This window comes from Marmota marmota, unplaced genomic scaffold (assembly GCF_001458135.2).
Source record: "Marmota marmota marmota unplaced genomic scaffold, marMar, whole genome shotgun sequence".
Classification (NCBI taxonomy): Eukaryota; Metazoa; Chordata; class Mammalia; order Rodentia; family Sciuridae; genus Marmota; species Marmota marmota.
The window spans coordinates 735,559-762,552 of NW_025999969.1; the positions used below are offsets into that span (position 1 = coordinate 735,559).

General features: G+C 50.1%; 3 protein-coding genes across 14 annotated transcripts in view; 2 read left to right on the plus strand and 1 right to left on the minus strand.

The window, feature by feature from the left end:
- The window catches only part of Vwa5b2 (von Willebrand factor A domain containing 5B2), a 13,572-nt gene extending 907 nt beyond the window's left edge, over positions 1–12,665 (plus strand). Inside the window, exons 2-21 of one of the 9 annotated variants that reach the window (XM_048803984.1) lie at positions 28–165; positions 907–1,174; positions 1,258–1,428; positions 3,646–3,877; positions 4,044–4,201; positions 4,733–4,864; positions 5,073–5,197; positions 5,553–5,708; positions 6,226–6,336; positions 6,416–6,624; positions 6,713–6,824; positions 7,339–7,524; positions 8,826–8,997; positions 9,082–9,398; positions 9,792–9,981; positions 10,247–10,597; positions 11,298–11,435; positions 11,528–11,608; positions 11,708–11,907; positions 11,994–12,665. In XM_048803984.1, coding sequence (XP_048659941.1) covers positions 1,036–1,174; positions 1,258–1,428; positions 3,646–3,877; positions 4,044–4,201; positions 4,733–4,864; positions 5,073–5,197; positions 5,553–5,708; positions 6,226–6,336; positions 6,416–6,624; positions 6,713–6,824; positions 7,339–7,524; positions 8,826–8,997; positions 9,082–9,398; positions 9,792–9,981; positions 10,247–10,597; positions 11,298–11,435; positions 11,528–11,608; positions 11,708–11,907; positions 11,994–12,542 — 3,729 coding nt within the window. In that variant the 5' untranslated portion in view covers positions 28–165; positions 907–1,035 and the 3' untranslated portion in view covers positions 12,543–12,665. Of the gene's footprint in view, positions 1–6; positions 1,175–1,257; positions 1,429–3,645; positions 3,878–4,043; positions 4,202–4,732; positions 4,865–5,072; positions 5,198–5,552; positions 5,709–6,225; positions 6,337–6,415; positions 6,625–6,712; positions 6,825–7,338; positions 7,525–8,825; positions 8,998–9,081; positions 9,399–9,791; positions 9,982–10,246; positions 10,598–11,297; positions 11,436–11,527; positions 11,609–11,707; positions 11,908–11,993 lie in introns of those variants that run through there. The other 8 variants (XM_048803983.1, XM_048803990.1, XM_048803991.1 and 5 more) reach the window with 8 other exon arrangements.
- A 169-nt stretch (positions 12,666–12,834) lies between these two features.
- Alg3 (ALG3 alpha-1,3- mannosyltransferase) lies at positions 12,835–19,200 on the minus strand. Of its 3 annotated transcripts, none has more exons than XM_048803997.1 (9): positions 18,774–19,200; positions 16,258–16,357; positions 16,013–16,160; positions 15,747–15,907; positions 15,171–15,291; positions 14,481–14,686; positions 14,258–14,334; positions 13,299–13,441; positions 12,835–13,177 (listed from the first exon to the last, which is right to left on the minus strand). In XM_048803997.1, exons 1-9 carry the CDS (start codon positions 18,895–18,897, stop codon positions 12,875–12,877), a joined length of 1,383 nt encoding a protein of 460 aa, XP_048659954.1. In that variant the 5' UTR covers positions 18,898–19,200; the 3' UTR covers positions 12,835–12,874. The 3 variants fall into 3 exon arrangements, with proteins under 3 accessions (XP_048659954.1, XP_015355408.1, XP_015355410.1); XM_015499922.2 differs by lacking the exon at positions 18,774–19,200 and adding an exon at positions 18,403–18,652 and having other exon boundaries at positions 12,930–13,177; positions 13,299–13,443; XM_015499924.2 differs by lacking the exon at positions 18,774–19,200 and adding an exon at positions 18,440–18,640 and having other exon boundaries at positions 12,930–13,177; positions 13,299–13,443.
- An 81-nt stretch (positions 19,201–19,281) lies between these two features.
- Positions 19,282–26,994, plus strand: part of Ece2 (endothelin converting enzyme 2) — a 29,315-nt gene continuing 21,602 nt past the window's right edge. Inside the window, exons 1-3 of one of the 2 annotated variants that reach the window (XM_015499925.2) lie at positions 19,285–19,533; positions 24,712–24,995; positions 25,484–26,778. In XM_015499925.2, coding sequence (XP_015355411.1) covers positions 19,338–19,533; positions 24,712–24,995; positions 25,484–25,771 — 768 coding nt within the window. In that variant the 5' untranslated portion in view covers positions 19,285–19,337 and the 3' untranslated portion in view covers positions 25,772–26,778. Of the gene's footprint in view, positions 19,534–24,711; positions 24,996–25,483; positions 26,779–26,994 lie in introns of those variants that run through there. The other variant, XM_015499926.2, reaches the window with a different exon arrangement.

Sequence of the window (26,994 nt, forward strand, 5' to 3'; positions counted from 1 at the left end):
CCACCACCAGCACTGCCCGCGCCCCAGCTAGGATCACAGCGACCGCCGCCGGAGTCCCGAGCCGGCTTTCCGAAGGTGCCGGAACTCACTGCGAACCTGAACTCAGAGGCTGCACAACCCACCCTTTTCGGATCGCGACGCCCAGAACTCCGCGGAGGAGCCACGGTGAGATTGGGACTGCCCGTAGGGAGGGGGACCGATCCTAAGTCTCAGCCCCCAGCATCCTCTGTGGAAAACGCGGCGACTGCAGCAGCTCCCCACTCCCAGATCAGCTCTGCCAGGGTGGGGAGAGGTGCACTGGATGGATCGCACAGACTCCCCCTGCTCCGACGCCTTTCTCGGTCTGGCCTCCCAAAAGACCCCTTCTTTTCGCTTCCCTGTCTCATTCTTTTTACCCCAAACCCTCCATTCAGGTCTGCAGCCCTTCGCTGCAGATAAGGTACAGGAGAGACTGCAGCCTTTTCTACTCCCCATCCTCTCCTGTCCCTTGCTGGGCTGGGGGCACCCGGGAGGATGCTGGCCCTTTAAACCTTTGATCCCCACCCCAAACATCTTCCATCTCCACCCCGCGCCACTTCCGACAGCTGGCAGCTACGGGGAGCCCCGGGGGGCCCGCAGGTTCGGGGGCGGTAGTGAGGCCCCAGCGGATGAAGGAACAGCTGTGACAAACCCCTACCCCCACCCCCAGAGGAGCCAGCAGCAGGACTGTAGGGCGCCGGGAGTGCCAGTTAATCATTAACCCTCCTCTCCCCGGGACCCCGTGCTGCCCCGAGCTGCGCTCCGCCCGACTTCCCAGGTAACGGGCAAAGCTGTCCAGGTCGCCATCCCTGCACCTCCCTTTCTTATCTTCCCGGCCACCTGTCAGCCCGGGAAAAGCCGCGCGGCTCAGCCTTGTGCCCCTTGCAGGCACGCGTCCTAGTGCCTGAGTTCAGCTCTGGAGACTGGCTTTCAGGAGCTCCGGGCGCGGCACACGGGACTTGCGCTGCACACCGGCTTCACGATACCCCGCTCTCTCAGGGCCGACCGGTGGGCACCATGCCCGGCCTCTACTGCCCCTCCAGCTGGACGCCGCTACCCCTCACCGACTCCTGGGTCCGGGCCTGCGCCAACGGACCCTGCCTCAGCCTGCGGGCTCGGCTCACCTACCACAACCCGCAGCCGCAGCCAGTGGACGGTGAGGCCGGGCGCGGGCGCGGGGAGGTGGGAGTGGGTGCTGGGCGGGGTCCGACGCCGCCTCCTGCCCTCCCCTCCCGGCAGGCGTGTTCGTGTACCCGCTGGCGGAGGCCGAAGTAGTATCAGGCTTCGAGGCCGAGGCGGCCGGACGGCGCGTCTCCTTCCAGCTGCAGAGCCGGCGCCGTTTGCAGGCTGCCTGCTGCCGCGCGCTGGGCCCAGGGTTGGGGACCTCCACGCCCCGCCGCTGCGCGCAGGGTGAGTCCCGGGCGCCTGCAGCCCGAACTCCTGAACACCAGAGGAAGCTCAGGTTCCTGCTCTCGCTCAGTCTCCCGCCCCTCCCCCACCTTCCTCCAGGCGCTTTTTTGTTGTTTTTTCATTCATTGATTCATCCCTTTATCCAACAGTCGTGGACTGGGCACCTGATCTGCTCCAAGTGCTCTGGGAATGTGGCCCAGACCTGGGAGACAGACACAACAGGCGGCACAAAGCTGGCTGAGACACCACACATCCTTACTACCCAGGTGGCCATAGGCTCTCCAGGGTGTGGCAGAAGAAGCAGACCCGCCCCCAGCTGACCCCCACAGCCGCTCATCTTTTAGATTACACACCTTCTCTGCCAGGGCGGTGTAAACCAGTCAGCTCCTAGATCAAGTGCAAACTTCTCTGCCCAGTAGCCTAGATCCTCATTCACTACATTCTGTTCCTCTTGCCGCGCTCCTATACTAGGTACCACAGGCACTGGCCTTACTGACAAGTCCTTTTACACCTCACTGTTCTATCTTCCCATCTTCTAATGAGCACATTTGTACTTGTCCTTTAAGATCCACTCAATCGTCACTCTTGAGGAAACCTGCCCTTACTTCACAAATAATTAATTGCACTCTTCCCTTCCCCCCCAGTCTTCCTCCCTTCCTCCCACCTCATTATAGCACTTATTAGGGGGAGTAATTGTCACAGGCTTGCATGTCTTGTCTCCCCCTTTGAAGAATTATCTCCTGAGTTTAGGACTGTGTTTTGGCCATCTCCGAGTCCCAGTATATCACACAGAACCTGGCATAAAGGGGCTCAGTGAGTTCTATGGGAGGAGATGGGAGTCCAGCTCCAGGCTAGGTTCTGTGGTTTGCATGTCATTCATTCCTTTGTTCATTCATATATTCATTTGACCCTGCCCATGGGATTCACCATCTAGATAAGAAGAGAGAATCCAGTGGTGTTCAGAGTTGGCATAAGCCCTGCAGATAGTTAAAGGCAAGAGTGAGTTCTGGGTTCAGGCCCCAGGAATGTTCCAGAAGGAAGAAGAGCCAGCATTTGACTGAAAGAAGGTTAGGGCTTGGTGGAGTGGAGAGTAGAGGCAATGGTATAAACAAAGGTTTGTAAGTAGGTTATACAGGGAATGGTGATACGATGCCTCAGGTTTGTAGTGATTTACAGTTTACAAAGCCCAGGCACTAGTATCACCTTATTCGAATCTGGGAGAGGTATGTAAAATGTACATTGTTCCTGTCCCCCTTTTATGGGTGATGAAAATGGTAGCAATGGCTACTTACTTGTATGTTGGGTGCTTTGCATACATTATCTCATTTATTCCTCACCACAGTCTTCGAGAGATAGTTATTATGACCCCCATTTTATGGATGAAAACACTGAGGCTCCTAAGATGGTTGTTAGAGGACACAATTAGAAATCACAGACTGAGACTCCAAACCCAAATGCTGTACTCTCTCCACTGTATTAGGTCTCTTTTTCTTCACTTATTCAGCAAGTATTTCTCAAAAGAATGAATATTTATTATTGTGGGGAAGTGAAATAAAGTAGGGCTATAAAGGTGGACGGGGGCAGACTGTGTAGGTGGTATAAGCATCCAGCAGCAGTGGTGACTACCCCAACAGTCCTCAAATGAACCTACCATCTAAATAAAACATGTGCTCAGCATGCAAATGCGGTTTATTTCCTCTAGTCTGATTCCAAGCAGATTGCTGTCTTTAAGCTCCTCTCTGGGGGGAAAAGTCTGGAATTATTTTAATGGGCATGAGGAGTCCCTGATGGTTCATTAGCAGGGGATTTGTGGGTCCTAGATGTAAGGAAAGTGTTGGTCCACAAGGGAGAGTCCTTTAGAAAGATGGTATCCAAAGGCTGAATGGGAAGGAGCAGGCAGGGCAAGAGAGGCAGATGGTATAGTTCCCCCAGGACCTTGAGAATGGATATCCCTCCTTCTCATCAGTCCTCCTTTAGCAGTGAGGTCATTGCTCCCTTGCATGATGACAGCTAGATCCCTCCATGCCCAAACTGCCTCTGCTATCACTGTTCATCTCACGTGTCCATCCTGCATCACTAACGCATTAACACAATCTCCTGTCAACTGTACAAAGTCCACTTTGCCCAGACTCCCTGACTCATTGCCGATCCCACCTCTATTTTCTCCCATTCCCTTCGCTTCCAGCCCACTCTGATCCCTTTTCTCACTCATCATAGGTCATCTTGTCTTGGATCTGGCCCAGGCCCGGTCCACGTTGGTGCTGCCCACGGGCCTTATCGCTGCAGCTGGCACCATGACAGTGACCCTGTGCAGCAGCCGGGAGCTGCCCTCCAGGCCTGATGGGGTACTGCGTGTGGCTCTGCCCACTGTGCTCACCCCGCTGGCCCCACCAGGCCCACCAGGGCCCCCCAGGCCTCCGGGGCTCTGTGACGACAGGTTGGGCCTATGGTGATTCTCTTCGTCCCTCCCTCGGCTTCTCTGGGTCTAGTGCGGGTGAGGGGTCTCAACACGATGCCCCGGGAGATGGATAGGGTGAAGAAGGGTGGGGGCAATCAGTCAGAGGGGCTAGGGGACTTCATGGTGGCCCAGTGACCCTCCTCATGCTCCCTTCCAGCCCCACGAGCTGCTTCGGGGCAGGCAGCCCTGAGGAGGAAGGGCTGGCCTGGGAGGAGCCACCTGCCCCTCCAGACGTGTTTTCAGGCCCTGCCCGCTGTCCTGCCCCATATACTTTCTCCTTCGAGATGCTGGTGACTGGGCCATGCCTGCTGGCAGGTGGGTGCATCTGACCTGGCCTGACCCATCCATCCCCCTGTAGCAGACTAGGAAATAATTCAAGGCTTAGGGATGGGAGGAACAGAGGACAAAAAGAAGACAGGGACCTAAGCCTTAGGAACCTTCAGTCTGACGGTAGCGCATCCCCTGGCCACTTCTACCCAACCTAGTTTTATCAATGTAGTTTATTTATATCCAACTCCACTCACAAATGGCAAGAGAGAGATTTACTATGGGACCAGTCTCAGTGCTGAAGTAGATTTTCTTTGTGCAAGAGATGGAGAACAATGCTAATTGGCTGGTGTATAATCCTTTCATTAGCTGGGAACAGACCTGAGAACACATGTCCCAGCCCATGGAAATAGATTCTCCCTTGTCCATCAGACCCTATAGATCAGATTCCAAGAGCTGAACTGGACCAGCCATAGTCCCAGCCCACAGCAACTGTCATCAGAGAAGGAGATATCTGTGACCTTAACACTGGTTTGGGGTGAGATGGTCATCATTCCTCCCTGCCTTTCTGTCCCTCAGGCCTGGACAGCCCCTCTCATGCCCTGCGGGCAGATGCCCCCCCTCATGCCAGCTCTGCAGCCACCATCTGTGTCACACTGGCAGAGGGTCACCTATGTGACCGGCCCTTGGAGATCCTGCTATACCCTAGTGGTGAGAGACACAGACCCACAGTGGGCCAGCCCTGACCTCCTTAGGAATAACCTAAGCAGTTTTCAAGTATAAATTTCTGGGCCCCAGGCAGATGGACTGAATCATCTCAGTGAGGGTGGTGCAGGGAGGCTGGACCTGCAGGGTCCTCTTAAGACAAGAGGACCACGGGCAGGGACTTTCCTGACAGAGTTATATCCCTTCTTCTCAGAGCCCCATCAACCACACTTGATGCTGGAGGCTGGCAGCCTGAGTGCATCAGAATATGAGGCCCAGGTGAGGGCCCGCAGGGATTTCCAGAGGCTGCAGCGAAGGGACAGTGATGGGGACCGGCAGGTATGGCTTCTGGCCTTCACGCTAACTGCACATATGCATGACGAGCAGGCAAGCAGTTGCACCTCGGGAAGGGTGGGGCCTCTTTTTGTCTCAGTCCAGCCCACTATGGGACAGATGAGTATCATCACAGGAGGACCCACATAAGTCTCTCTAGGATATGTCTCAGAGGATGGAGGCCACGTCTGACATAGGCATAGTTCAGCCACCTGCCTTTTCCCCTGACTTTATTCAGATCACTACAAAAAGGCACCCTCTCTAAGTGAATCAGATAGAAACAGGGCCAAGTCCCACTGCCTACCTTGGATAGATCTGCACTAAAACCTGGCCCAGTTTGATTTGGGGCTCCTGCGCTTAGGTGTGGTTCCTGCAGCGACGTTTCCACAAGGACATCTTGCTGAACCCTGTGCTGGTACTGAGTTTCTGCCCGGATCTGAGCTCCAGGCCTGGACACCTGGGCACAGCTACCAGGGAGCTTCTCTTTCTGTTGGATGGCAGCAGCGCAGCACACAAGGCTTGTGGGGATTGTGCAGCAGCCCTGGGCTTGGGTGGGGCAGCAGTCTGAGGTGGGCTGGAGGCAGGCTCTCAATGCTGGGAGTTGCCTTGTTGCTTAAAACATCAACTTCAGAAAAGAACCTGACAGAAACTCCTTAGAGATAGATCCCTTAGAGAGTGATCCTTTCCCAACTGTCCTCCTCCCTGGCCCCAGTCTCTCTTTCTCTTATACAAATATTTGTCTCTTCTGGATTTGAAGAGCTTCTCTCCTGTACAGTCACATTGAGACCTGATCATAGAGACCCAGGTTTCACACATGCCTGCAGAGTCCCATATATAAATGTGTCTCACATACATTCAGAGGCTGCCTCACACTCCCAAGGCCCCACAGTCTCACACACTCAGGCCTCTCCTAGGTGACTTCATCCAGACCTCATTTTAATCATGGCCTGGAGAAGGCAAGCATTTTGGAGTTCCTTGTTCTCTGCCAGTGCCTATAGGACCTGCCTCATGCTGCCCTCTCTGGCCTTCTCCAGGATGCTATTGTTTTGGCTGTGAAGTCCCTCCCAACTCAGACACTTGTCAACCTGGTCATGTTTGGGACTTCGGTGCAGCCACTCTTCCCAGAGAGCCGGTCTTGCAGCGATGTGAGTGTGGTCCAGGGATTTGGGGCCCTTACAGAGATGTTTCAGGCCAACCCAGCCCAGACTTGCCTTCTCCCTCCAGGACACTGTGCAGCTGATCTGTGAGAGCATTGAGACCCTGCAGGCTGGGAGTGGTCCCCCAGATATACTGGCTGCACTGGACTGGGCCTTGGGGCAGCCCCAGCAGAAGGCCCATCCTCGCCAGCTGTTCCTGCTCACTGCTGCCTCGCCCATGGCCGTCACTACTCACCAAACCCTGGAGCTCATGAGGTGGCACAGAGGGGCAGCCAGGTATGGAGTGGGCAGAGCCAGGTGCCTAAGATTGATCCCTCTCCCCCAAAAGCTCCTGAAGGTCATAGCTGCTCCCCTTCCCTGTCAGGTGCTTCTCCTTTGGGCTGGGGCCTGATTGCCACCAGCTGCTCCAGGGTCTGTCTGCCCTCAGCAGAGGCCAGGCCTACTTCCTGAGGCCTGGAGAGAGGCTGCAGCCCACGGTGAGTCTGAGCCTGGATCCTATTCTATATTTTTAGAAATTCTCCCAAATTATACATCAAATCTGAAATAGAACCTAGTCAGGCCATGGGGTCTCTTGGTACCCTCACTAGGACTTCTCCCTACTCTAAACCTTCCTCTCCTTGAGGAGATGCCAGCCAGGAGAAGAACTGTTGGTACTGCTGTGGGATGCTGTGGAAGACGAAAGATATGCGGATATAGCATCTGACTATCCCCCAAATCTTACTCAGTTTTGTTTTGCGTCTGAGCCTTATCCTCATGAAGTCTTGATTCATCCATGTGGCAAAGCTCAGGCCAGGAGAAAGATCAAGCCCCCAGGACTAAGCTCTCAGTTCCCTTGCTTGCTTCTACCCCATTACTTCTCCTGACCCCAGACTAACTCTGTTCTCCATCAGCCCAGAGTTAGACAAAGGGCAGCTGGGGAAAGGCAGCCTGCCTGAACTGTCTGTATGTGACACTCCTTTCTGATTTCCTCCCTCTGGTCCCTCCCCACAGCTGGTGCAGGCTCTGCGGAAGGCACTGGAGCCTGCTTTGAGTGACATTTCTGTGGACTGGTTTGTGCCTGATGCCGTGGAGGCTCTCCTGACTCCCAGGGAAATCCCAGCACTCTACCCTGGGGACCAGCTGCTTGGTTACTGCTCACTCTTCAGGGTGGATGGCTTCCGGCCCCACCCTCCAGGGGTAGGCCTGGGCTAGGTGTGATAGATAGACCTGGGTGGCTGAAGTCCCTGCATCTCTTCAAATTCCTTATTCCTTTTCCTCTCTCTCTCTCTGCCAAGCTCCCCTACTGTTCCCTAGGGCCCCAAAGAGATCACATTGGGATCTCCAAGGTAACTACATTTTGCCCCCCTCATGAGGTCTTCCACTGCCTTATAAAATGTTGCCCTTAGTTTTCACCAGAAGTCATTGAAACACATAGCCACCAAAAAACTCCAGCATTTTTTTTTAATTTTTAATATTTATTTATTTTTTTAGTTCTTGGCGGACACAACATCTTTGTTTGTATGTGGTGCTGAGGATCGAACCCGGGCTGCACGCATGACAGGCAAGCGCGCTACCACTTGAGCCACATCCCCAGCCCCAAAACTCCAGCATTTGCTGTGAGGTTTATGTTAAAACTTGCTCATTACTTCAAACAGTGCCTTACAGAAAGCACCATTTGGGAGCTGGGATGTAGCTCAGTGACAGAGTGCTTGCCTAGCATGCATGAGGTCCTGGGTTTGATGCCCAGCACCACAAAAATAAAATAAAACCCACATCTAAACACTCAGTGACAGATGAGCTTAGTGTAGGTGCAATCTCAAATCCCAGCTCTGCCACTGGCTAGCCACTTGATTTGGGCAAGTCACTTAACTTCTTTGTGCCCATTTCGTCCTATGTAAATTAAGTTTTTCATAGGTACAATGCCCTTAGCATGATACTTAAAACATAATAGGAATGTGAGGAAAAGTAGGTTCTTTTTTTTTTTTACAAAAAAAAACAAAAAAACAAAACAAAAAAAAACACCTGTCTCTTTCTTTAGAACTAAACATGCTTCCTCCTTTTTTGACTGAGAGTTATATAATGGTTTTTGTTGTTGTACCAGAATTGAACCCTCAGGGGTACTTAACCACTGAACCACATCCCCAACCCTTTTTTATTTTTTTGAGACAGTGTTTGCTAAGTTGCTTAGGGCTTCACTAGGTTGCTGAAGCTTGCTCTGAACTTGAAATCTTTCTGTCTCAACCTCCCAAGTCACTGGAATTACAGGTGTGTGCTTCTATGCCCAACTACAGTTTGCTTTTTTGCCTGGCTGCCAGGAAGCTCAAGACAAACCTGAAGTTCAACTCCACAGCAGCTCTATTAATCCTTATGGTTAACATGTTTCCTTCTTCCTTAGTACTGGGTTTTTATTTCTTGCTGTGAACCATCTTAAAATCCCACTTGGAAAGAGATAGTATATAGCTACAATCAATTTTTTTCCTCAATGCTATTCTCCATAGGGCCAAGATCCTGGCTGGCAGAGCTTGGGTGGTTCTGTGTTCCCATCCCCAGAGGAGGCACCATCTGTTGCCAGCCCTGGCACTGAGCCCACTGGCACCTCAGAGCCACTGGAAACATGCACTGTGTCAGCAGAGCTGTCCAGTCCATGGGCTGCTGGGGACTCAGATCAGAGTGAGTACTCTAGTGTATGTGTATGGCTGTGTAAGAGAGGACAATTGGAAAGGTCAGGGCTAGGGCCCATTCTCCTGCCTCCAGCAGGTACTGATGCTCTCACAGACCCAGTCACAGATCCTGGACCCAATCCATCCAATGACACAGCCATATGGCGCCGCATCTTCCAGTCTTCATACATCCGGGAACAGTATGTGCTTACCCACTGCTCTGCCAGCCCTGAGCCAGGCCCGGGTTCCACAGGCAGCAGTGAGTCTCCTGGCTCCCAGGGCCCTGGCTCCCCCGAGGGCTATTTTCCCTTGGATCCTCCCTCTCAGCAGGGCTGCCGCAGCCTGGCCTGGGGAGAATCTACAGGCTCCCGTTCCTGCCCCCTGCCTGCACCACCACAGTCTCCATTCAAGGTGAGATCCAGCCCACATTCAACCATCATGTATCCAGCATTTATTTACCACCTGTTGTGTGCCAGACATTATGCAATGTTTATCAAGTCTAGATAGATAAATGGCTAAATTTATAATGACGATACCATGCAATAATCAGTGATGAATATAGGGGCTCCAAATCAGGATGGCTAATTCTGTCAGAGGGAGTCAGGAAAGTAAAAGCCATGTCTGGAATAAGTAGAAGAAGTTAACTAGGCAAAGAAGGGGACATAAACAAAAACAGATAAGCAACAACCTGAAGTGGGCAATAGGGAGTAGAGTGAGATGACAAGGGGCATGTAGCCCACCATGTATTTTTGAAGGCTGGGGATTCTGCAGCCCCTGACCAGTGGCCCCACATCTCTCATGCAGCCAGGAGCCCTGAGTGCTGAGGTACTGGGCCGTAGGCATAGAGCAGCTCTGGCTGGCAGAAGTCTCTCATCTCCACCAGGCCGGGCAAACCCAGTCCCTTGCCGACCCCGGCAACCTTCTCTGGGTGCAGTACCAGATGTGCCAGGCCCTGAGTCAGGCCAACAGCTTGGGCAGGGCCTGGACGATTCAGGTAAGGGCTGGAAATGGAGCTGGGTTCTCTAATATCAAGGAGGCTTGGGGAGGGCTGGGGATGTGGCTCAAGTGGTAGCCCGCTCGTCTGGCATGCCTGCGGCCCGGGTTCGATCCTCAGCACCACATACAAAGATGTTGTGTCCGCTGAAAAAAACTAAAAAATAAATATTATAAAAAATAAAAATTAAAAAAAAAAAGGAGGCTTGGGGACATGGAGCCCAGGGCACTACACTGCCAATGTCCCTGCCATCTTTTCTCCCTAGGAAACCTGCTCTCCCCAGCCCCCATGGACTGGGACATGTTGATGGAACCACCCTTCTTGTTCACAGCTGTGCCCCCAAATAGGGAACCAACCCCTCCAGCAGTACCAGTGCCTCCCCAGGCTCCACGTTGCCATGTGGTGATCCGGGGCCTGTATGGGGAGCAACCAATGTGCTGGGAGGTGGGTGTTGGGCTGGAGACACTGTGGGGACCTGGGGATGCCTCAAAGCCTCCATCAACTGCTGTAAGAGAAGCTGCTTGGGACCAAGCACTTCACCGACTGACAGCAGCCTCAGTGGTCCGAGACAATGAACAGCTAGCGCTCCGAGGAGCTGAGACCACAGCTGACCGGGGTGAGTTGCTAGTGGCCCAGTTGGAGCCCAAGGGCATGGGACAGAAAGCAGCAGAGGTATGTCTGTTAGATCACTCTTTTCCTCACTTTGCTCATAAAGGATTCAGGTGGCTTGAGATTAGAAATCAAGCAGGACAATGGGAAAAAATGAAAATAAAGGGAGCCAAGAATTAGGTTATATTAACGATGTATACCATGAAGTTATATATCCATAAAAGCATGGGACCCAAGCCTGATAAGCTTCCTAGCTGCCAATACAGAGGAAAATATGATTTTGTAATAATTATCAGTGCCTGCAACACAAAAACAAATCTTTGTCATTCTGAAAATGACTATTACAATTAGTTAAAATTCTAGTTCCTTGATTGCACCAGCCACACTTGAAGTGCTTGGAAGTCACATGTGACGAGTGGCTACCATATTGGATAGTGCAGACAGAAAATTTCCATTCCCTCAGAAAAGTTCTTTTGGACACTGCGAAATGAGTGGAGGAAAGAGTAAAGGCAATGTTCCTTTGGTGGTGTCTAGACTGTTGAGTTTCTGGGCAGCTAGGGGTTCCTAGCTCTGCTTGTCATAGCTGGTTCTAGGCCTGAGAAGGGCACTTTACTACTCTGTTTAAAAGTAGACAGAGGGAACATGGTTTTTTCTATGTAGCCCTCTGTAGAGGGTGGGAATTCAGCATGCTGCTCCTTGGATTCCAGGCCACGCCCGGAGGTCCTGGCTTCGAGCCCTTCAGACAAGCAAGGTCAGCTGTGCTCCCTCCTGCTTCACCTGCCCAGTAGCTGTGGATGCTACTACTAGGGAGGTCCTGCCCGGAGTCCTGCAGGTGCGGAGCTCAGGTAGGAGTCCTCCCTTGGTGATCTCTTAGGTACAGTTCTCACCTAACTACCTGTGCAGACAAACCTGACTCTTGTCTCCTATGCCCCTGCAGAATCGGCTGAACCCCCAGGCACTTATGTCTCTCAGGGCCATCTAGATGCAACTTCTCTGCCCACTGCAGCTCACCCTAAAGGTATAGCCCAAATGTGGGGAAAGGGTAGCTCAAGGCTGAGGGACTACCAGTTGACACTGGCTGGCCCCACCACAAGAATTCAGGGAGGCTCTCTGGTAGGCACCTGGGACCTGGAACGAAATGACAACTCCAAGTCAGCTTTGGGGGAGCCAACAACTCCCACTGGAGGTCCTTACCACCTGCCCTACCAGCCTTCCTCGAGGCTCAGTCTGGGCCGCCGACGGAGACTCTGTAGTCCCAAGGCTGGCCAGGCCAATGGAGGCAACGGTGGAGGCAGCGACCACGACTACCTGCCCTTGGTGAGGACTCGGGAGGTGGAGGGCAGTGTCACCAGAGTTAGAGTGATGTCTCAGCTCACTTCTCCCCCCACCTCCTCTCTCCTCAGGTGCGGCTACAAGAAGCACCAGGCTCCTTCCGTCTGGATGCACCCTTCTGTGCTGCTGTGCATATTCCCCAGGAGCGCCTGTGTCGTGCTTCACCCTTTGCTGCACACCGTGCCAGCCTCAGCCCCACCTCTGCCTCATCTCCCTGGGCACTTCTGGGCCCTAGTGTTGGCCAGGGTGACAGTGCCACAGCCTCTTGTAGCCCGTCCCCCAGCTCAGGCTCAGAGGGTCCAGGCCAGGCAGACAGTGGGCGGGGTTCAGATACCGAGGCTTCGGAAGGGGCGGAAGGGATAGGAGGCTCAGATCTTCGGGATCGCACCTGGGCCACAGCTGTGGCACTTGCGTGGCTGGAGCACTGCTGCGCAGCTGCCTTCAGTGAATGGGAACTGACAGCAGCCAAGGCAGATTGCTGGCTGCGGGCCCAGCACCTGCCTGATGGTCTTGACCTGGCCGCCCTCAAGGCTGCAGCCAGGGGACTCTTCCTGCTGCTACGCCACTGGGACCAGAACCTGCAGCTGCACCTGCTGTGCTACAGCCCAGCAAATGTGTGAGGGCCGCCCTTCACTGGGACTGGTGTCCCCAACATACTCAATTCACTGCCGCCCAGGCCGGCTGCTCGGTGCTGGGAAGAGGTAGGCTGGTGTCAGCCTGTCCTCCACTGCGTCTCATTCCCTCCCTCCCTCCACTGCGTCTCATTCCTTCCCTAGAAATCCTCTTACCCTCACAAAAAGTGCCTGCCAGTGCTCTCTCCTCCTCCCACCCTGTGCCCCTTCCTCTGTGTAGCACAGGGGAAGGAGAGAGAGCCACAGTCCCCAAATCCTATGCAATAAAGTGCCTCTTAGGACTGCCTGAGTAAGCTCTTTATCTGCTGGGTACATACCCCTCACAGCCTGGTCCAGGAACCAGCTACTCCTATCTCCATGTAGGCTGCACAGAAGTCGACTTGGAAAGGTTTATTTGAAAGGGCACAGAGTCCATTCCACCCAGGGTCCTGAGAGTGGACTGGAAGGAAAGGGGTAGATTTCAGTGGGCTTTCTTGATGTGCTGGATGTTCTTGGGGAAAGGCTGTGGGCCCAGCCAGAGCTGCAGCAGGATGACAGCATGGCATATGTGCAGGGCAGCAGAGCTGCAGGATGTAGATGGGTATGTATTCCAGGAGAGCTCGATGAGCCCCAGCACCAGCAACCTAGAGATCAGAAACAGGCCCCAGGTTTGGTCCAGTTTCAAGACCAACAGTCCTTTGACTTCTCATGCCCTAGACACATCCCCTAGCCCTTCCCACTCCCCCAGGCTGTCCCAGCCAGTACCTGAGCAGGTGTGTGAGCCAGTGTGCAGGCATGGCCCACAGGAGGTAGGGCAGTGTGTGGAAATACCAGACATAGAATTGGTAGTGGAGAGAGCGGCTGAAGCAGATACCAATGAAGTTGGAGGTGAAGAGGGTAGAAACAATCTGTATGTGATGGTCAAGGCCAAGGGCAGGAATAGAAGGTATAGGAGTTGGGGGGGGGGGCGTGTCCCCAACAGGGCAAAAGTTTTGGGGTCAGAAAGCCCCCTGGTTCTGCCATTCCTAGATGCATACCCTGGGCAAATTTCTCAACTTCTCTGGACCTGTTCCTTAATCTAACAGGGAGATGGTAATACCTAGGACCATAAAGCCTAGTGAGTTTGAATCTCTCACTAGCTATGTGATGCTACTTAACCTTAACCTCTTAAAGCCTTTATTTTGCTTTTTAGAAAATGAAGATAATAAGAGTGTCTCCTTATCTCTTGTGAGCTTCAAATGTTTGAATGTATATACATCTTAGGATACCAGGCAGGGAGTGTGTACACTATCACAGAAGCTCAATATTTAGAATTAAGAATTAACTGTCAGGTGCAGTGGCACATGTTTGTAATCCCAGCTGATCAGGAGGCTGAGACAGGAGGATCATGAGTTCAAAGTCAATCTCGGCAACTTAGTTGAGGCTCTAGGTAACTCAATGAGACCCTGCATCTAAATAAAATATAAAAAAGGGCTGGAGATGTGGCTCAGTGGTAAAGTGGCCCTGGGTTCAATCCCTGGTACCCAGAAACAAAACAAAACAAAAGAATAAACTAAGCTTTGATACGTAAAGTGCTCAGCACAGTGTTTGGTACAGAAGAGGAGCTTTATGAATGGGTTCCCCTTCACTCCCCCAGGTTATCAGCCATCTGAGGTCAATAGACCTGAGACCCCACCTTGCACCTGAAGAGTACAAGACTTACCTTTCCATTATTTAAAGGATATGATTGGGTGTGAGGGGCTGGGGTGGAACCTTCCTTTTGCAGGGATCCTTCAGCAGAGACAGGATACTTTCCCCAGTCCTGGGGAGAAGTCATTCAGACATTTATCAAGCTTCCATCGTGGGCCAAACTCTAGACTCATCCCCATGAGTTTAACATCTCCCCAAGTAGCTCCTAAAGCTCAGGGCTTTCCCCCAACCCTGTCCATTGCACTGCCTATTTCTTACCTGTGCCATCTGCAGAGGGCAAATAGCAAGAGCAGGGTGAGGTGGGCAGCCAACAGGGCCAGGTGGAAAGCTCTATGCAGGAATAGGGCCTCAGGGAGGAAGCGCCAGTTTACTGTCCAGCGGAAGAGAAACTGGCGGCCAAGATCAAAGGAGCGGGATAGATAGCCAATAGGGTTCTCCAGCAGGAAAGGGAGCCCCAGCACCACCTGAGAATGAGTGTGATGTCAGAAGAGCTGCCAAGGCTTACCCCAGCCTCCATGATAATCAATGAGGGGTGTGGGAGTGGATGGAGGTCTCAGAGGTTCCCTAATTTCTATCAGGAATAGTAAAAAATCCATCCTCCACAACTACCTCAGATCAGAGCCTGGCACCAAAGAGGCTCTGATCTGAGCTTCTTTGCAGGTAATAACAGGAAATAATCCTAACCTGATGCTTTAAGACTCATCCCCCATGAGTTTAACATCTCCCCAAGTAGGTTAGGATTAACCAACTCACAAGTAGACAGAACTGGAAAGCCTCTCAGAGGCCAACTACTTCAACAGTCTTATTTTAGAGTTAAGGAAACTAAAGCTGCCCATCTCAGAATCAACTCCCAAACCCTGTCTCTCAGTTTGAGAAAGTCTCAAGTAACAGAAGAAGGTCAGATTAATGGTCTCCTCATCCATAAGGGGAAGAGTGAAGAAGGGATACCTGAAGGACAGCACAGATGCCCAGCTTGGGGAGGGCACCACGGAAACCAAACTGCATAAGGAGAAGGAACAGTAAACCAGGGGCGAAGAGTAGCACATTCATCTTCACAGAGACCGCCAGGCTGAAGTGGGCAGGGGAGAGGAAGGGTGAAGATCAGTTCCAAACTCTTTATCCTGTCTGAAGATGTACCACCATCATCACAGCAATTCCTGGCCTCCTACCAGCAAGCTTCAGGATGAGGTCCTCACTCAGAACTGCTGAGGGAGGGTTAGGTAGTTTGGGAGGAGGCTGGAGGAAGGGGACAGGTATGTAGTCCCTCTGCCCAAACTGAATGAGCACATACTGATGTATTTAGAAGTTCAAGGACCAACCCCAACACTGGATGAAGAGAAAGAGGGGAAGAGGGCTATACGTGGGAAGGGACATGAAGACAGAGGCTTTCTAGACTTGCTTGTGGAGCCCTGAGTGACCTACATTATCTGTTCACTCCCTTATTCCCTCTGCTACAGAAAATTGGAGAGAAAGAGTTGGAAATGCAGAAAGTGAGAGAAGAGGCATGAGTGGAGGGGCGTCAACCTGAAACAGCAGCAGCCCCAGCCCCAGCGCTGGGCCAGGAAGAGGTTGATACTGAGGAAAAGCAGCGCCATGGCCACGGGGTCATTGAAGAGCCGCAGCACGAAGATGGAGTGGACCCGGTAAGAAGCGCAGCACATGAAGAAAAAGACGAAGGGAGGTACCTGAGGGATGGGCACGGTGGGGAATAAGGTCAATTCCCCCAATCTGAGCCATCCCCATAACCCACCATCCCAGGTTGGGGCCCTCTGATTCTAGCATGGACTCACCTTACAAGTCTGGTGGTAGATTAAGAAAACGAGTAGCAAAGTCACCAGGTAAAGCACAGCAAAGATATTCTGTGCCATGTGGATGTCAGTGCCCTGGCCAGTGGCATAGTATAGTCCCATAAAGATGTACACGAAGCCAGCTGGGTAGCTGGAAGATGAAGGGGAATGTGAGACTAGGTCAGGCTAATCAGCCTGATACCCAGCTAGCCCTTCACATTCTCCCTCAACCTCCTATAATAACTCACACAAGAGGTCCAGTGTCACCCTGCAGTTGTGTATAGTCATATGTGCCATTGATGACGCCTTCCACCTGGGCCATGTAGGCCTTCCAGTCAATCTCTGTGTCTGGAAGAGGATAAGATGGTTTGGTTAATTTTGAATCCAGAATTTGCCTGCCCCATACCACCAGGCCTCCAGAACATCAAAGCAGAGTTCCAGCTCATTCCCAGGACTTCCATCTCCACTCCTTATCTAACTGCCTACTCGCTGGGTGAACTCAAGCATCTCAAACTATGTGTCTATAATTGAACTCATGATCTTTCCTCCCACTCCAAATCTGCTCTCTTTCTTGGGTTTCATTAATAGAACAACCAACCTCCTACCTGCCCAGGTCATGAAGCTGGAATACATCTTTGATACATTTTCCTCCTTCATTCTAACCCTTGGTCAACAAATTCTGTTTTTTCATCCTAAAGATCTCTAGTAGTTCATCTTTCTCTGATACTACATAGTCAATTTTGGGTCTAACATAACCTGTAGCCTCAACAACACAATAGTATCCTAATTAGGCTCCTGGTTTCTACTTTCACTCCACTACAATGCATATTCTACCCTGCACAAAACAGTTTTCTTGAAATAAAAATCATTATGAGGTCTCTCTACTTAAAAACCCTTCAGTGATTTCCCAAGGCTCTAAAGATAAAGATCGATCTCTATTATTCCCATTTTTTAGAAAAGGAATCTAAAAGTTAATTAGATTAAACAACTAACTTTTTTTTTTATTTTTTTATTTTTTAATTTTCGGCAGACACAACATCTTTATTTGTATGTGGTGCTGAGGATCGAACCCAGGCCGCACGCATGGCAGGCGAGCGCGCTACCGCTTGAGCCACATCCCCAGCCCTAAACAACTAACTTAAGAATTAGAAAGGATAGAGTTGGGGGCCCCAAGTTTTTAACCACCATGCTGTCTCCTTACAACACTGTTAAATTTCTTTATGATCTGATCTCGACTTGTACAATCTGCTCTCTCATTACCATTCAAATCAGTTTCGACACTGCAGCTCTAAAAAAATAAATTCTTCAAAGGAATCATTCTCTGTTTTGACTGGAGGTTTTTGGTACAAGATCCTCTCTGCCATCCCCTTCCTTCCTTATTCTTTCCTTATCTGGCTAGTTCTTACATACCTTTCAAGAGGGGCTCTATGAAACTTTCCCTTACTCCTGGTGTCTGGCCCTCCTAAGTCACTGCAGCCCTTCCCCACCCACCATCAGAGATTGAACCCAGAGGTGCTTAACCACTGAGCCACATTCCCAGCCCTTTAAAAAAAATTATTTTATTTTGATACAGGGTCTCCCTAAGTTGCTGAGGCTGGCTTTGAACTTGCAATCCTCCTGCCTCAGCTGCTGAGCCACTGGGATTACAGGCAAGTGCCCCCCGGCTTGAACCCTCCTAAATTCTTATAACACTCTGTATTACTCCTATCAAGATGAATATGATACATTATAATTGCCTACTAACATCTTAGTTCAAACCATATGCCCAAGTCATAAATACATCTCTCTTATTCACCACTGTACTTGTGGCACATAACATAATGTTAGGTAATTAAAAAAAAGAGAAGAAAACATAATGTTAGACATAGGACAAGCACTCAATATGTTCTCAATGAAAAAGTCCTTAACAAGAAACAGAGGTGCCTCAAGCCCAGAGTCTAGATTCAGCCTGGAAAGAACAACTAATAATGCCTAACAGATTCAAGTGGTCACAAAATGCCATCGTAGAGAAGGGACTTCGAAGACCTCAGAATTTAAATGGTTGATAACGTCAAGATCCGGGAAGGGAAGTGACGTGTCCAAGTCACAAGACAAGCAGCAGTAGCATCATACTAACTCTGACCCAGAACTGACTTCCAGGCTGCTGTTTTTTCTTAGCCTGGCAGGCTGTATGATCAGGGTAGAAGGCCAACCTTTAGGGTTGCCCCTAGTCACGGGAGCAGAATTAAGGTCACCCTGCCTGTGGAGCAGATTTGGGGCTCCGATAAAGGATATGACTCTACAGATGATGAATGAGTGGCTCTAGAGGTTACTTTTGAGTCCAGGTCTAGGACCCACTTTAGGGTAGGGGTTCGGGTCTCCCTCCCTCCCCCCCTCCATTTCGGCGCACTCACATGCTACCCTGTGAATGACCCAGAAGGTGATGCCCACCTCTGCCAGGCAGAGGCAGGAGGCCACCCGCAGCGTGTAGCGCGGCTCCCAAAGCAATAAGCGCCGCTCTTGCCAGGCGCGTTGTAGCCATTGTCCGCAGACTCCCGCCGGCTGGGCCGCGGAACCCGCCCGGCTGCGTTTCCGCAGCCCAGCCGCCATGTTGACGGTGCGCCGCTCTAATTGGTCCACCACCCCGGAAATCCAACCCTTCGACACTTCAGTTCCGTTCCTCTTCTCCGGAACACCAAACTTAGCGCTGATCCAAGTAGCCAGAATACTTTACTACACTAAAATTTATTTCTTTCGTATCTGTCTCCTCCGGCGGAATACACACCTCGAAATAGCAGGAACAAAGTTTTACTCCTCAGTATATACCCAGTTCTGGGCACACATGGCGCTAATACAGAACGAATGTCTGCTCCGGAAAACAACAGTTCTGTTCCTCGCAAGCCAAGCATTCCACTTCCCCTATGCTGGGAATACTTGTGTTCATGCTGGAGGCCAAAGTCGGTCTGCACTCCTCCCGCTTCCCTTCTGAGCCTTCTAGGTGCTCAAAAACTGCTTGGGAAGAAGTGAATTTTCAGTTTGTTTTCAGTTACTAATGGAAGGAGCCGTTCAAACTGAAACATAAGAGGGCAGTGGTGAGCCTGAGAAGTCTGGCGCTATAAGTGTGGCCCGCGAAGGCGACTAAGCAGTACAGCCGGAGGACTGCAAAAGTAGACGATGATTCAGTGTTCCCAGCCGGAGGATTCTTCAAAGAGCGCTTAGCAGAAGACGGAAGTTCCACGTGTTTGTGTTGAGCAACTGCAGGTGGTGGGCGGAGACACAAGGGCCCCGCCCACCACATCCCACCCTCAGGATTGGCTGCGTAGGTCGGGTCCTGGAGAGTGCCTAGAGCATGACCTCTCCCGGGTCCCCGGCGCCCGGGCCGGAGTTACCCGAGCAGAACTTCGAGTACTGCGAGGTCCAGTACTGGGACCAGCGCTACCAAGGCGCGGCGGACTCTGCGCCCTACGAGTGGTTCGGGGACTTCTCCTCCTTCCGTTCCCTCCTAGAGCCTGAGCTGCGGCCGGAGGACCGTATCCTCGTGCTAGGTGGGTATCCCCAGAGCTGTCCCGGCCAGGAGATCAGGCTGCGTCAGGCCTGATCTGACCTCATCCACTTTCTCCTTGTCTCTTTGCCCCTCTCAGTGGACCCCAGTGGGAAGCTAAGATCCAGTACCTCCGAATCCAGCTGTAGTTAGCCAGGGCAAACAGGAGTGATCCTGGACCCTGTTCCGGACTCTTGGGAAGTAACCTCTGGCCCAGGAGAAGGCAGAGGACCTAGTTCAAGTCCCAATACAAATTGGCAGTATAACTTAGGACAAGTGATGAATCCGTTGTGAGCGTCAGTTTCAATTTTAGAAATGGGACTAGGATTTCATACGAGATAATACAAATGCAGGCATCTCGAGCACTTTGCTTAGCGCTTTTCTTTTTGCGCCAGTTGGCACCAGGAGCCATTGATACCTAGAGGGAGTTAGCACTCTCCAAACCCTGACTGAAACTTTGTCCTATGGTCAGTGTGAAGTGAAGGTAAAAACAGCGCCCTCTGAGATCGAAGTGGAGATTGCGGCCGAGATTGGTGTGATTTCCTGTGGAAAAGAGGTGCTGGGATGCAAAGTAGGGAGGGCTCTGAGAGGTCCAGTTGCCCCACTAGGAGTTCTCTTCCTCTGTCAGCCTTGGAGGCACATAGTGAAGCTTGAATGAGCAAAGGTTTTCCTACCAATTATAGTTTTTATTTTTCAGCGTCAAAGTCTTTGTCTGTAAGTGAAATATTTGATACCTGTAATACCATATATATGTAAGATATGAATAATAAATCTGATGCGTGTGTGTGCACTTAGGACTAGAAAGAAGTATAACCTAGTGGTGAGGAATTTGGGTTCTGGTCAGGTGTAGTGTGATCCCAGTGAATCCGGAGGCTGAGGCAGAAGGATTGCAAGTTTGGTGCCAGCCTCTGCAATTTAGTGAGAATCTCAGCAATTTAGCAAGTTCCTGTCTCAAAATAAAAATAAAAAGGGTTAGGGATGTACTCCATAGTAAAGTGCCTCTGAGTTCCCTCCCACTACAAAAAAAGAACTTGGACTGTGGAAGTTGCTAATCATGTTTGGAATTTTGGCTCATCTAATTCTGGCTGTGTGTTATCATCAAAGTACTTAAATTTCTGTACCTACATTTTCCCAGCCTCTAAAAAATGAGTACTTAAATATTGATTTTCTAAGGTGATTGAATGAATGTGAAAGAGCAAGGCCTGGCAATAAGCCTCATGTATATTTAAGGTTTTCTGTGTAATTCCTCCCAAAACCCCTTCCCCCAGAGGTAAATGTTCATGAATTTTGTGATTGTAAACTAAATGATTTATGTATAGATTTACCATAGAGCTATTTTTTAAAGATGTAGTGTGCATCAAAATAATCTGGAAAGCTGGACCCCCACGGTGAGATTCTAATTCCAGGGATGGGTTCTAGGAATCTATTTATTTTCCCCTCCCCTCCCCTCCCCTCCCCTCCCCTTCCCTTTTCTTTTCTTTTCTTACCAGGGATTGAACCCAGGGATGCTTAACCACTGAGCCACATCCCCAGCCTTTTTCATATTTATTTAGAGACAGGGTCTCACTGAGTTGCTTAGTGCCTCACTATGTTGCTGATGCAGGCTTTGAACTCATGATTCTCTTGCCTCTGCCTCCCAAGCTGAGGAATCTATTTTCAAGAAGCCCCACAGCTGATTCTTATGCTGGCGGTTGGCAGAGTAACTCTGCCTTAAAATCTGCTTGACTGAGAGGTAGCCTTTTCTGGATAAGAGAGGTGAAAAGTCTAAAAATCAAAAGCGAAGAGTTTTCAGAAAGGATGTCCAAAGATTTAACAATAGGACCCTCGACATGGGGTGTACCATATGTTACATGCCACCTTAACAAACATAAGGTATCTGGTAGATGCCATGGAACATGCTGGGTCCTTTCTGACTTATTTAATCGTTCCCTAAAGGTAAGTTAAAGTATTAAGAGTCTTATTCAGAACATGGCTGGATGGTAAATATTTTAAACTTTGCAGTCTCTGTTACAGCTACTCAGTTTTGCTATTGTACTGTACAAACACATACATAGGAATAGCCATGCTCTAATAAAACTTTATTTACAAAAGGAGGTGGTGAGCTGGATTTGGCAACCACTGCTATGGGTCATTGCTATGGGTTTCTCAGGAGCAATTTCTCATCCTGAGATGAGAATCATGTCCAAGTCATTTGTTAGATAAGAGCTCCCAGAAGATATTGGTGAGAAATTGGGGTAACAAAAGGGAAGAAGCCAAGCAAAATTGTGATGTCAGACAAAGTTTCCCTAAGTGTAATTTCAGCCTGAAGAATCACAGATGCAAACTTCAATGCAAACATATACCACAACCTAGGGACATAGAAAAATTGCTTAAAGGACTTCGAGGAGATCTGGTCAGAGTATTGACAGTGTCTACCACTATCATGCAGCAAGGTGAAGTAGGGTACACTCTGACTCCAGAGCTTCTAGTTCTGCTGCTGCACCACACAGATGGGTGAGAGACATCTAGCATTCTGTTGAAACTGGTCCAGTGACTACATTGTAAATTATAGCTTAATGGTCTTATTGATAAAGTTGAAATGTCACTACTGAAGGTGAGTGGGCCTCTCAGAACTTGGAAGGTAGTTGAGCATTGTGATTTAAGAGCTCTGGCTCTGGAGTGAGGCAGGTCTGGGTCCAAATTAGGACTCTACATCTGACTGTAGTCTTGGGGTATGTTTCTTATCCACGTTTCTCAATTTCCCCATCTAGAAAATGGGAATGTTAATATAATAGTGTCTTCTATATGGATCTATTGTGAAAATAAACAGATAATTCTTATGAAATGGTTAGCACAGTACCTGGTTTTCAATTTCAGTTACTGGCTAATGATCATTGTTATTATTGAACCATGTTTGTGTGTGTGCATATGTGTTTGTGCGTGTGTACATATGCACACATACCCACACATGTTGAGGACCAAACTCAGGGCCTCGTGCATGCTAGGAAAGCACTCTACCACTGAGCTATACCCCTAGCCCTCATTATTATTGAAAATGAAAGTCAGAGACAGTTTATCCATGAATGTTCAGAGATCCCGACTGAAGTCTTGTGTGTCTGATCCCTATAAGTAGACTGTTCTCATGGCAGGTGAATGCATATGGATGGCTGTCTCTGCTTTACTGTCAGTATACTTCTCAGATTTTCCATCTTTGCTTGGTTCCATATCCTTTAGGAATCTTCTGATCATAATTTGGCTTCTAGTTTCCTATAGAGAGAAGGGACTGACCAAAGAATTCAACTGTCCAGTTCCAACGATGGCTATTTTTTATTAATGAATTGGCATTCAGGATTACATCTCAGACTCTTAGTGTTGGGTTAGCATCCTCATAGCTTTGGATCCACATATGATGTGTTCTTGGATTTGGGTCAGTTCTCCAGGGCTTTGCTTCCCTAAGGCACCATTTAGGAGGCAGTGTTCTTTCCAATCCCTTTCTTAGTTGTGGACCCAAATCACTGAGGCAGAAATCACTGCTTTGTAAGTGTGAAAGTTTTCTTAAAAGATGCCATCCAGTGCTTGCAGGTCCAACATGGGGAAGCATGCGTTAGGCTTTACCAGGCAAGATAGTACTCTCCTTGAGCCCCAGGGCCTGAGGAGGAGCATGGGAAGGGACTGCTGAGGACTGGTGAGCTGCTTCTGGATGCTCTGTCTAGGTGCCAAGCTCTGCTAGATTAGGGATATCTCAACAATTGATCCTGTGATCCTCTTAGGGAACCAAATGAGGGTTAAAATGAGACTAATTCTAAGATCTAACATCCCCTACATGGGACTGCCAAGAGCTGTCATCCTGTCCCATTCTCAGCCTGAGACTGGCCACAGGATGGCCTGGCAGAGACCACTGGATATTTTAAAGTAGTCATGTCCACTGTGATATAGATCCACATCTACTCTAAGCTCTACCCTTCTCTAACCGTTCCTCTTTGAGATTGCATTCTAAGCATTTCCCATCAGTGTTGTGATTCTTCCCCCCCCCCCAAGATACTGCTTGTTAGCTGCCCTGAAATTGTTGGCTAATCCACCTGGGGTGAGATCAGGGTTTCTTTGTGCTCCCACAGCCTGTCCCTATTGAAATACTTATTGTATTATGTGACAGTTGCCTGCTTCCATGTTTTTCCTTTCCACCAGAGCATGAGTTTCTTGAAGGAAGGCACTCTTATTCATCAACAGAGACCAATATGTAGTATTCAATATGTACATGAGGGGCTGGGGTTGTGGCTCAGTGGTAGAGTGCTTGCCTGGCATGTGTGAGGCACTGGGTTTGATTCTCAGCACCACATTAAAAAAATAAATAAATAAAATAAAGCTATTGTGTCCATCTACAGCTAAATTTTTTTAAAAAAATATGTACATTAAAAATTATATTGGGGCTGGGGATGTGGCTCAAGCGGTAGCGCGCTCGCCTGGCATGCGTGCGGCCCGGGTTCGATCCTCAGCACCACATACAAACAAAGATGTTGTGCCCGCCGATAACTAAAAAAAAATAAATAAATAAATATAAAAAAAAAATTATAAGAGATCAACCCTGCTGTGTGTCCCCACCTAGTTTACCCTTCACTTACCAATTCTGCCATGGAAATCAAAGTAAGATAATAACTCCTATCACGAAACCTTCCCAGGGTAGATATCTTCCAAGATCCTCTAAAAGGTTAGGGATTAGAATAATACTGAGATTACAGTCCTAATAATGCCAGTATTATTACCATCCTGAGTTTGAGGAAACTGAAATTCAACAAGTCAAATGATTTTTTCCATGGCTGTTTGGTTAGGGATATCAGAATCCAGACCCTTGAATTCCTAAGCATGGACCTCCTTCAGCTATTCAACAGATGTTTTAGTTCTTAAATTAGTGTGTTGCATCCTTTCTGTAGCCTATTGACTGTTATCGTCATTTTTCTGAATAAGAAATCCAAGTTATTGGTATTAAAACAACTTGCCCTAGTTCACACAGCCAGGAATGATAGAGCCAGGGTTTATGCTGAGGTCTGCGTGATTCCAAAGCTTATGTGTTTTCTGAACACTTCTGCCTTTCCTTTAGTACTAGAAGATTTGGACTGAGAGAAAATGTGGGGCCACGATGAATAACAGGGAAGGTGAGAACCAAAACTAACCTAGCTCTTTTGCCACCCACTCCATCCCACACCAGGTTGCGGGAATAGTGCTCTGAGCTACGAGCTGTTCCTTGGAGGCTTTCCCGATGTGACCAGTGTGGATTACTCATCAGTAGTGGTGGCTGCCATGCAGGCTCGCTATGCCCATATACCCAGGCTGCGTTGGGAGACCATGGATGTGCGGATGCTTGCCTTCCCTAGTGGCTCCTTTGATGTGGTGCTTGAGAAGGGCACACTGGATGCCCTGCTGGCTGGGGAACAGGATCCCTGGACCATATCATCTGAAGGTATCCACATTGTGGACCAGGTGCTCAGTGAGGTGAGGAATCAGCAAGCGAGAAGGGCAGATTAAGGGGTGGGGATGAGGGGATGGAAAGAACTCAAAAGCTAGAGGTCTGGTTTGGAGCAGATGGTGGATCACCCTCAGAAGTATAGTTCTCTAAAGAATGGGAGTGTTAAGCTGGATCAAGATTAGAAGGGGCTGGAGTGATTAAGCTTACAAAGGCCAATGTTTGGCTACTAGGTTGCATCAGGGGTAAGGTAACAGGCAAATTCCAGACAGGTGATACAGACTGAGAAGGAGAACAGCTGATAGGAAAGCCATGCCTTCTGAACTCGCATGCGCCTATTTAGATCGCAGCCCTGCTTTCATGAAATGGCGAGGAGCAGAGAATGTGGCTTACTCTTTGCCATGGAAAGTTTGAGCTACTGGATGGAGGGTAATACCTGAGGTTTGACTGGGGCAGTACTGACCTTTGAGAACCTGGAGATGACTCATCACCGATGGCTTCTCTGTCTGCCTTGCAGGTGAGCCGGGTGCTGGTCCCTGGGGGCCGGTTCATCTCAATGACCTCTGCAGCCCCCCACTTTCGTACCAGACACTATGCCCAAGCCCGATATGGCTGGTCCTTGAGGCATGCAACCTACGGCAGCGGTTTCCACTACCACTTCTACCTCATGCACAAGGGTGGGGAGCTCAGTGTGGCCCAGCTGGCCCTAGGAGCCCAGATCCTGTCACCTCCCAGCCCTCCCACCTTACCCTGCTTCTTCCAAGACTCAGATCATGAAGACTTTCTCAATGCCATTCAGCTGTGAGGCCAGAGGCATTGTCCTCCAGCTCTCCCTGGGCTTCTCAGGAATTCCTCACTCAGGATTGGGGTTGTTTCAAAGGTGCTCACATTCCAGAGGTCTCATGTGCAAGAGAGAGGTTGTGAGAACAAGCCCATGTGAGCCAATTCAGCCCTGCTCCAACTAGGTCCCCAGATCCTAGATTTCTGGCTTCTTTCTTATGTTCCTTTGAACTCTACTTCGTTCCCCATAAACTTCTCCACCATACGGGACCACCAGTAATTCATCCCCTGGGGTAAATTTTAACAGCCCTTCTGTACAACAGCTGGCCTAAGGGGCCCCCTTCCAACTTGCATTTGTGTACAGGAGATAGCAGACTTTGAATATAGATTGCCTTATGCTTCCGACCCCAGCTCCAGCCCCAACACTGCTTACCTGTCCTGCTTAGACTGTTCATGTACCTAAGGAGACCACATGGTAACCATGTTCCCAACTCAGGCTGGCCTGCCTGTATTCCCTTGGCAACCCTCCCCTACCAGCAACTTTGCACTTGAGATTACCAAGTATTTGCCTCCCTCCCATTTTGGCCCCGCTCCTGAGCAGACTGAAGCAGTGGCCACACACGCACACAGGGAGGTCTGTGTTTATTCACACACTCCTGATACAGTGAGGATGGAGGAACATTTTACAAAGGACACCCCTGGGTTGAGGACATCTCCAGGTCCACAGGTGTCATCCAGAGGTGCAGAGCAGTCCCATTTGGGTTCCCAGGGGTAGAACGAAAGGATCCAAGGTAAAATCAGATCTGGGCCCTTACAAGGTGATACCTTGGGGGAAAGGGGTCTGCCTGAGAACCTCCTGGAGTGAGGCTTTGGCAGACTGACCATATGATTGGTTACCATGTTGGGGGCTTGTCCCAACCCAGCCTCAACACCCGTCCTATCTGCCAGGCGCAGAAGAGCATGGCGGAGGCTTTGGGGGGAGGGCACGAACCATGAGCGGAGCCAGTAAACAAAGAATCGGATATAAAAATACAAATGTGCTGAGGAAGTTCCTTAGAAAGAGGCTGGGGTCACGCCAGACTGGGGTGAGGATTAGGAACTGCCCGGAGGGCTGGGCTCAGGTGGGTGGGAAGCTCATGCAAATACGCAGCCAAACATCCCTGGCCACGCGCGGTCCGACACCGGCAGCCACCCGGTCTGCAGACCAAACTGGCCGGAGGGGGGCGGGGCAGGGGAGCCGTGCGGGAG